The sequence below is a fragment of the Rutidosis leptorrhynchoides genome, chromosome 10, assembly GCF_046630445.1.
Source record: "Rutidosis leptorrhynchoides isolate AG116_Rl617_1_P2 chromosome 10, CSIRO_AGI_Rlap_v1, whole genome shotgun sequence".
In the NCBI taxonomy this organism is placed as follows: Eukaryota; Viridiplantae; Streptophyta; class Magnoliopsida; order Asterales; family Asteraceae; genus Rutidosis; species Rutidosis leptorrhynchoides.
This window is the reverse complement of record NC_092342.1, coordinates 231,740,835-231,750,989: the sequence shown is the minus strand read 5'-3', so window position 1 is coordinate 231,750,989 and position 10,155 is coordinate 231,740,835. Positions and strand designations below refer to the sequence as shown.

The 10,155-nt window shown below is 39.5% G+C and overlaps 1 protein-coding gene across 1 annotated transcript; it reads right to left on the bottom strand.

Moving 5' to 3' along the window:
* Positions 1-757: 757 nt before the first annotated feature.
* On the bottom strand, positions 758-9,356 carry LOC139870864 (uncharacterized). Its single transcript, XM_071858631.1, has 2 exons — positions 9,198-9,356; positions 758-1,318 (listed from the first exon to the last, which is right to left on the bottom strand). Exons 1-2 carry the CDS (start codon positions 9,354-9,356, stop codon positions 758-760), a joined length of 720 nt encoding a protein of 239 aa, XP_071714732.1.
* Between the last annotated feature and the right edge of the window lie 799 nt (positions 9,357-10,155).

The following is a 10,155-nucleotide window of genomic DNA, read 5'->3' as shown; positions in this document are numbered from 1 at the left end:
TATGCCATGTAGTTTAGATTTTCCTTTCTTTTTTTTTTATTACTAGGCATGCGTGCCATATTTTGCGTATTGGACCTGCGTGCCCCCGGAACTCTTATATTTAATGTTTTCTTTTGCCACTATTGTAACTTAGTGCAACATTAATGAAATTTCTTTTGCTAACATTATTGTTTCAAGTCTTTATTACTCTTAACAAATATCGTAATTGTGATGCATATAAACTAATGTATACTTTGTTTATACTCAAAGTTTAATAATGCTAACCGACGCCAAACTATTGTGCACATAGTCAGCGCTCATTATTAAGTAAAGTACTTAGAGTCTTCCAAGTGAACCAACACTTAGGTTAGTGGGCAAGCAACCCCAATTCTTGTCGTTTATAGTCATGACTTGCAGTCTTCTAGTCTGCGAGAGTGTGTTGGTCTAGCCAAAGCAATGTCTGTTACCCACCCTAAAATCTAGCATTGTAACCAAATAGGCTTCTGCCACGCTGGAGCTAGAGATCATCCCTTAAAAGGAAGGATGCACGTAACTGCTATCAAAATGTGCATTGAAACATAACCAAACGTTTCCATACAGAAATTAAATTTATTCATTACAAAATAAATAAAATTCAAAAGTCATAACCAAATGACAAACCATTGCAACCAAAAATAAATACTAATTGTCTTTGGAAAAAAGCAACATTTTAAGTAAACTAAAAAATGCAAGTGCTCATAGTGCGGGGTGATCAATCCCATGTGCTGCAGCCTGACAATTATATATAGTATCTTTTCAAATTGGTAGCATGCCTAATACGAGGTACTCGTTCTCCAGTTATTTCAGCTAGGATATAAGATCCTGTAGCACTAGTGCCAATTATTTCATAGGGACCCTCCCAATTGGGCCCGAGCTTTCCAGTATTCTCTGCTCGGCTTGCCTCATTATTGCACCATACATACTCTCCTACTTTGAATGACAATGGCTTGACGTGCTTATCATAATACTTAGAGATTTTCTTCTTGTTCATGACTTCTCGTATAGCTGCAATTTCTCTGTGCTCCTTTAGCATATCTAGGTTAGTGTGCAAGCCTTTACCATTGCTTGACTCATCAAAGCTTTGAACTCTCTTTGTGGGCACCAATATTTCTGCAGGGATAATAGCTTCAGTCCCATAAACCAAGCTGAAAGGAGTTTCACCTGCGCTATTCTTATGAGTAGTTCGATGCACCCACAATACACTTGGGAGCTCAACGACCCATTCATTTCCATATGAACCCAAGAGTGCCTTTATCCCCTTTACAATATCCCGGTTGGTTACTTCACATTGCCCATTCGCCTGAGGGTGTGCAATTGAAGTGAAAGATTGCTTAATGTTCAGGTCTTGACACCAGGACTGGAATGGTTCTCCTTTAAATTGGGTTCCATTATTGTGACGCCCCGTACTAAATCAACATGTAACGACCATCAACAACAGGATCATTACAAGGTCAAACACTATATGCGTTTTCAAAACAAGTTTGCATTCATGATAAAAGGTGACGTCATAACTAACGTCGAATGTTTTACATCAAAAGTATGCTTCTATGAATAGAAGCAAAGATAATAGTGCGTGACCCTTAGGTCGTTACAAATCATTGTTTCAAAAGTAATAATGTTTATGAATGCAAGATAAACGTTCATGCGATGACATCTCTAAAGCATCGGGTGTCTACAGCAAGACTAGTACAACAGCGGAAGCAACCTTAAGCACCTGAGAAAAACATGCTTAAAAACGTCAACACAAAGGTTGGTGAGCTATAGTTTAAGTATAACAGTAATGTAAGGTAGGCCACGAGATTTTAGTGCTACAAAGAGCGTTTCAAAACAGTATGATAAAGTATATGTTTAACTGTGGGCACTTGGTAACTAACTTAACGTTTATAACCCCCTGAAAGTACACTTGGCGAGTGCGTATGTTTACGAAGTATTAAACACCCTTTAAATGCTAGCGCTACTAGCCCGAGTTTGGATGTCAAACCCTATGGATCCATATCTAAGATTCGCGTTCATCGGTTCAAAGACCAATGACTAAACGTTACCGAGCTAAGGGGAAAGTTTATGCCGTTGTATAACCCACACATATAATAAGTTTAAGTACTCGTGCCTAGTATGTAAAATGTAAAATGTGCATGTATTCTCAGTTCCCAAAATATTTAAAGTAAAAAGGGATGCTATAACTCACAGTGGTAAAGTAGTAGTAAAGTTGAGTCGGGAAGTAAGCAAGTATGTAGGTCCGGAAAGTCTTCAACCTAAGTCAAAAGTTACTAAGTCAGTAAATCGTCCCAATAGGTTTAAAAGTATGTAAATTAGGTCTTAAAGTTCATCATCAATCCTCATTAAACAAAAAGGTGTAAAGTAAGTTTCGTTCATGAAAAGAGTTTAAAACAAGGGCTGACTTCGATCAGTCACCACGGCCTCTATACCTATTGAAATAAGGTGAGACCAGTGGCCATGGCTCCGTATATGAGTCCTTTAGTTTTGGTAAAAATTCCAGAAGCAAACTCGTCTTCGTTCGACCGTGGCGATTGTCTAAGTGCGAGTAGGTCAGAGTTTTCAGCACAACGTTAAAAGACATAGTGACACTCGGAGGGCCATAAATCCTAAACCGTAACTCGGATTAAGAAGAGTCTTAAACGAAAAATTATCTAATCGAATAGAGCTAACTGAAAATAAACTTTACAGAAGCCCAGGTATTCTGATCAGTTACAAAAAACAGTAAACAATGGGTTCCGGTGGGTTCTTGGTGCTTGATGTTCATCACGGTTCTCATCCTTGATGCATATAGCTTAAAGTGTACAACTCGTTGATGTGTTTACATCATCTTTACCAAGTTTTGACCATCATAACACAAGTGTAAGTCTAATATAAGTAGCACAACTCAATTAAGTGTTGCAAGTAGTTTGATGAACCAAAGTTACATCAAGATCTTAGATCCGACACATACATGAACTATAAAAGTAATATTGAACTACAAACTTGAAAGTAAACTAACTAATCAAGATCTTAAGTTGTAGAACATAGTTCTTAGTTAGATCTTGATGATCCAAGACCCAAAAGTCTAGATCTAAAGTTATTAAGTTAAATCCTAAGTAATAACACTTGAATCTTTACTTTAATGAAACCATAAGCTATAAAACTTAGATTTTCATCTTGTAAAGTGTATGTAAGCTCATAAGCTTTTGTTTATGACAAAATAAGTAGATCATAAGCTATAAAAACTTAGATCTTTCATAAGTATATGAAGTTATAACTAGAAATTTATACTTCCATGTTCTTGAAATTATAAAGTTAACTTTAGTTCAAGAAAGTATGAGATCAAGATTAACTTGTAACACTTGACCATTTATCCAACAAGCACGAATTTAAATGTACAAGAAATGAAGTAACAAACTAAATAAACAAGTAACAAGTTCATGGTTATGGTTATTCATACTTTAAAGATTCAAGCGAAGATTTTGATCTTTAAGAAAGTAAACATTAAGTTTACAAACATGGATTCGAGTATGATTTTAACTCATGAACTTTCTTTTAAAAACATTAAGTGTAGAACATAAGCTAGAAAGTTTATGTTCTTGTATATTCTTGTATGAACAAGATGGTATGAAGAACAAACTAAAAAGTTTGGTTCTTAATAACTAGTAAATAACAACTACAATAACAAGTAAGTAAACCACAACAAAGAACTAGTAACTTAAACAAGTAAGAATGATGATGATGAGAGCTTTATGTTTCAGTTTTTGAGAGAAGAAAAGGAAGAACACAAAGCTTTGTTACTTACAAGTTTTGAGAGAAAAAGAGAGAAAATGAGAAGCAAGTTTGAAGTGTGTGTAAAATGAAATGAACTAGTGAATGAAGTAATAAGGAAATTGAAAAAAAAACTCTCCCTTTGCTATGTGTAGGCCGACGATTTTCATCAAGGGAAGGGGAAGGAAAAAATCCACTAGTCACTTGCATGTAAAGGTGAAGAATCTAGCCAAAAATGGTATTAAAGTGAGCTTGCATGGGAAAGATGTGTAATGGCATAAGTAACTAGTCTTCCACATAACACTAACTAACTAGTTAAGCCTTAATGGACTACTTGTAACAAAAGGGCTCCTAAATTAATCCATTAAGTTAAGTAGGGTGGGCTTCTAAGTCCATGTGCAAATATAAAGCCCAAGTATGTATGTAAGTAACAAATTAATCCAATAAAGCCCAAGTATTTAACTAGTAACCTTAGTTAATTAAAATGATTAATAAAAATTAATCATGAATGTAAATAATATTTGAAAATATTATTCATGTAATGTACGTGTGTCACAAAGACGATTCGGGCATTTAAAAGTCATGTACGTTAACAAGTAAACGTATAAAAAAATACATTCATTAACACATAGGCATTAATAATAAACATTATTAATTAAACGTTGAAAAATCCAGGGTCGTTACATTACCCACCTGTTAAAGAAAATTTCGTCCCGAAATTTTAAGATGAGGTAGATGGAGGAGTTGGGAAAAGGTGAGGATACTTCTGCATTATTTGATCCTCTCGCTCCCAGGTAAACTCAGGTCCTCGTTTGGCATTCCATCATACTCGGATGATTGAAATCTTGTTGCTTTCAAAGTTTTGACCTCACGGTCCATTATCTCGACAGGTTCTTCCACGAAGTGGAGTTTGTCATCAATCGTAAGTTCTTCCAATGGTATGACATGTTCCGGTTCCGCAAGACACTTCTTCAAATTCGATACATGAAAAGTAGGATGAACTGAGCTCAATTGAGTTGGAAGATCTAGACGGTAAGGAATGGGTCCAACACATTCCAAGATTTTGAAAGGACCAATTTATCGTGGGTTGAGCTTCCCGCGTTTTCCAAAACGGATCACACCTTTCCAAGGTGCGACCTTCAACATTACACGGTCACCCACGTTGAATTCAAAGTCTTTACGTTTAAGATTGGCATAACTCTTTTGACGATCGCGGGCAGTCTTGAGTCTCGCTTGAATCTGAGTAATCTTCTCCGTTGTTTCGTGGACTACCTCGGGTCCGGTGATTTGCTTTTTTCCTACTTCGGCCCAACAAATAGGAGATCGGCACTTGCGGCCATACAACACTTCAAAAGGTGCGACATTAATACTCGAGTGATAACTGTTGTTGTAAGAAAATTCAGCGAGTGGCAAATGCCTTTCCCAGGCTTTTCCGAAATCAATAACACATGCACGCAACATGTCATCCAAGGTCTGAATCGTTCGTTCACTTTGCCCGTCGGTCTGTGGGTGATATGCAGTACTCATGTCGAGATGAGTTCCCATAGCTTCTTGCAAAGAACGCCAAATTCTAGAAGTAAAACGGGATCGCGATCTGAGATGATCTATAAAGGTACACCATGACGAGATGCAACCTCTTTGGTGTATAATTGAGCAAGTCTCTCCATCGTATCCATTTCCTTCATAGCCAAGAAGTGTGCAGATTTAGTAAGACGGTCAACGATAACCCAGATGGTATCGTATCCGCCCACCGTCTTTGGTAGCTTGGTGATGAAATCCATTGTGATCCTTTCCCACTTCCATTATGGGATTTCCGGTTGCTGAAGTAACCCAGAGGGCCTCTGATGTTCGGCCTTAACTTTTGAGCAAGTCAAACACTTACCAACATAAGTTGCAACGTCCTTCTTAAGATTTGGCCACCAATACTGTTCTTTAAGGTCGTGGTACATTTTGCCCGCTCTGGGGTGAATCGAATATCTTGACTTGTGGGCTTCATCTAATATAAGGTTCCGTAGATCTCCATAACGGGGTACCCAAATTCTTCCGGCATAACATCGGAGTCCAGTATCCCTAACCTCGAATCGAGAAACAAGAATGTTCATATGTTCATGAGATATGTTTTCCTCCTTGAGAGCCTCATATTGGGCTACTCAGATCTGGCTGTTGAGATTTGAATGGATGGTGATGTTCAGAGCCCGTACACGGAGAGGTGCTGTCCTCTCCTTTCGGCTTAAAGCGTCAGCTACAACATTGGCCTTACCAGGATGATAGCGAAGTTCACAATCATAGTCGTTCAGCATCTCGATCCATCGACGCTGTCTCATATTCAGTTGCTTCTGATCGAAGATGTGCTGGAGACTCTTGTGATCGGTGAAGATAGTACTTTTAGTTCCATACAAATAGTGTCTCCACAATTTGAGCGCAAATACAACGGCTCCAAGTTCAAGATCGTGAGTAGTGTATTTTCGCTCGTGAATCTTCAATTAACAGGAAGCATAAGCGATAACCTTTGTGCGTTGCATCAGTACACAACCAAAACTGCTTTTCGAAGCATCGCAATAAACGACAAAATCGTCACTGCCTTCAGGAAGTGATAAGATAGGTGCGGTGGTTAACTTCTTTTTCATGGTTTGAAATGCTAATTCGTGTGCGGGTTCCCATATGAACTTCTTCCCTTTGTGAGTCAGCGCAGTCAAAGGACGCGCAATCAGAGAGAAACCTTCAATAAATCTTCGGTAGTAACCGGCGAGACCTAGAAATTGGCGAATGTGAGTTGGAGTAGTGAGGGTTTCCCACTTGCTGATAGCTTCAATCTTGGTGGGATCAACTTTGATACCCTGGTCGCTCACAACATGACCCAGAAATTGGACTTCCTTCAACCAAAATTCACACTTGGAGAATTTGGCATAAAGTTGCTCTTGTCTCAAGAGTTCAAGCACTAATCGTAGATGTTGCTCATGTTCTTCTTCGCTTTTGGAGTAGATGAGGATATCATCTATGAAGACGATAACGAACTTATCCAGGTATGGCTTGCAGACACGATTCATGAGGTCCATAAACATGGCAGGTGCATTGGTTAAACCGAATGGCATCACGAGAAACTCATAATGACCATAACGAGTTCTGAATGCAGTCTTCATCACATCGCTCTCTTTCACCCTCAACAAGTGATAACCGGATCGCAAATCGATCTTAGAGTAAATGCTCGATCCTTGTAGTTGATCAAAAAGATCGTCAATACGGGGAAGGGGATACCGATTCTTGATTGTCAATTTGTTGAGTTCACGGTAGTCGATACACATGCGGAAGGATCCGTCCTTCTTCTTCACAAACAAAACAGGTGCGCCCCAAGGAGAGAAACTTGGTTGGATAAATCCACGGTCAAGTAGTTCTTGTAGTTGGCTTTGTAACTCTTGCATCTCGGAAGGTGCGAGTCGATAAGGTGCGCGAGCCATAGGTGCATCTCCTGGCACCAAATCAATTTGAAATTCTACTGTTCTCGGTGGTGGTAATCCAGGCAATTCCTCTGGGAAGGCATCGGAAAATTCGTTCACAATTCGAACATCGTTCACACTCTTCACCTCGGTTTCTAATGTTTTCACATGTGCTAGCACCGCAAGATGTCCTTTCTTCATGATCTTTTGCACTTTCATGCAACTAATGAGATTCAGTTTCGAACTACATCTCTCTCTGTAAATGATCAGTGGTTCATCGTCTCCGTGTGGTATACGAAGAGCTTTATCTCCACAGATAATGTCGGCCCTTATCTTGGTCAACCAATCCATACCGATGATCACGTCAAAACTTCCCAATTTGATGGGTATCAAATCAATTTCGAAATCTGCACCAGCTATGTTGATAATAGCTCCTCGAATAATATGGTCAAATTTCTCAATTTTTCCATTGGCTACCTCTACAAGCATACTTTCCTTTAACGGGACTAACGACCAATTAATCTTATCGCAAAAGTATCTACCTACATAACTTCTATCGGCACCAGTATCAAATAGGACAGAAGCTAATAGATTGTTGATAGTGAATATACCTGTCACCAAGTCGGGGTTCTCACGGGCGTCCCTTGCATTAACGTTGAAAGCTCTGCCACACGGTGGTCCGCCGTCCTTTCGCTTGTTGGGGCACGCATTTTTGATATGGCCCATCTGTCCGCATTCGTAGCACTTTTTTGGTCCATTGAGGTTCGCCTTCACATTCAGGGTGGTGACCTTGCAGTCCTTACCGATATGTCCAGTCCGTTGGCACTTTTCACAAACCACATTACAATACCCGTTATGGTGCTTGTGACACCTCTTAAATTGCGGTAAGGTGCCCTTGTAGTTCAGGTTGGGGTTCCCACCATTGTTGTTTCCTTTAAAACCCTCATGTCGCTTCGCCGTGTTTTGATTATTGGCTCTACCCTTGTTGTTATCCTACTTACGCTTATCACTACTACCCGCTTCAGACTTAGCCTTCTCCGGTTCATCGATGATGATTTGGTTCATTAAAGTATGCACCATGCGCATTGCCTCCAGGACATTAGGTGGCTTAGACGAGGTGACATTTCCCTTAATGGACTTAGGAAGTCCCGACAAGTATCTCTCCATACGCTTGAATTCTGGGGTGACCATGGTAGGACACATCAGGGCTAGTTCCAAATACCTACGATTGTAGCCATCGAGATCGTTCCCCACAACCTTCAACTGCATAAACTCAATCTCCATCTTCTGTATCTCAGTTCTCGGACAATACTCTTCAATCATGGCCGCTTTGAGTTCTTCCCATGACATGGCATACGCCTCATCAATACCCTTGGCTTGAGCCATTGTGTTCCACCAAGTGAGGGCGCCATCCGCCAGTGTACAAGAGGCATATTTTGTCTTGTTTGCCTCTGAGCAGTTGCTAACTCAAAACACAGATTCTAATTTCTCAAACCATCTAGTGAGACCAACCGGCCCCTCCGTTCCACTAAAGTTGTGGGGTTTGCAGCTTTGAAACTCTTTGTATGTGCACCCATTACGAATAGGCTGGATAACCGGTGGCGGTGGTGGTGGAGCTTGGAGGTTCCTTTCCGCTAAAGCTGCGGTGACTCGTTCATTGATCATCTCCTCGATTTGGGCTGCGGTAGGTGTTGATCGTCCGTTGGCCATTGGTGTTCTAAACAAAAATTTTGACTCAAGTCAAAATCCAGTATTCAAATAGTAATAATACAGTATATGGTAACCAACGTGGAATCAACACATCACATGTTTATTAAGTAATGCAACCAGGTACAAATACCACAGAATCATATAGTAATGGTTATGCTCATTACGAACTGGACCTTCCCCAAGATCCGCGGGAATCACAGCACCACCGGGATAGTGCTGTGGCTCCGAGGGTCCGGGGGTAAGTGGAGCTGGAATCTCCTGGAGGTCCTCGGCTCCGTCAGAGGTAACCACTGGGGCAGGTGCATGATTGCTGGCTCCAGAGTATGAAGCACCAGGGTCACTAGAAGGTGTCGACGACGGCATCTGGGAATCGGCAACAACGGTCAGTGAGGTGGCGGACGAGTCTGAGTCACTGTCCAAACTGATGACAGGTGGAATATCCGACATCTGAACAAGGAAAAGTAAATTTTCCATGTCAGTAAGTCATAAAGCAAGCACGTATTAGGCTAAGTAACTACAACAGTCTAAATCATGTATAGCAGTAAATAGCATGGCAATAATAACAAATCATACATAAGTAGCATGCAATCGAAAGCAAATAATATCATGCAGTTGTGATATCATGTAATAGCATACGGCATATAGTAGGAAATGTGAAACGACCCGTCAAAGTACACTTGACGACCATCGTTATCTTGGTCCCACAGCTTGATCATAACTCTATATGAATTTGATAAATAACCTTGCATTCTTTATTTAAAAATGATTTCCTATAAAGGAAACCTACCAAAATATGTAAGTTTAGAAAAACCATACATAATTACTTAACCAAAAGTTGACCTAAATAAAGTCAACAATATCCACTATTAAATGTATCAAAATAGAATGCAAGTTAATGTTTAACAAAAGCTGTCATCATAAATATGCAGACTCTCTAAGCACAGCGGAAGCAATCAATCACGAATCTGAGAATAAAACATGCGAGTAACTGTCAACAAAAATGTTGAGTGAATTATAGGTTTAATATTGCAAACAATATTTAATTTAAACCGTAAAAATTTATGTTTGAAAACATAAAAACTCCTTTTTGGACCACAAAATTATATGCTAGAAAATATATAAAAACATTATTCCATTTACCGTGAGCCACCTGGTAACCACTTAACCATTTATTTACCCTTGCCAAACACAATAAAATAATATACACCGAACAAGTGTATCTACAACAAAATACGAAGCACTAAAC

What these genes read in the sequence shown, in the direction of transcription:
- LOC139870864 (XM_071858631.1), bottom strand. Translation starts at nt 9,356, where the DNA reads ATGTCGGATATTCCACCTGTCATCAGTTTGGACAGTGACTCAGACTCG. An exon ending in ATCATGCACCTGCCCCAGTG is followed by an intron (nt 1,319 to 9,197) that starts GTTACCTCTGAC and finishes GCACACCCTCAG; the next exon opens with GCGAATGGGCAATGTGAAGT.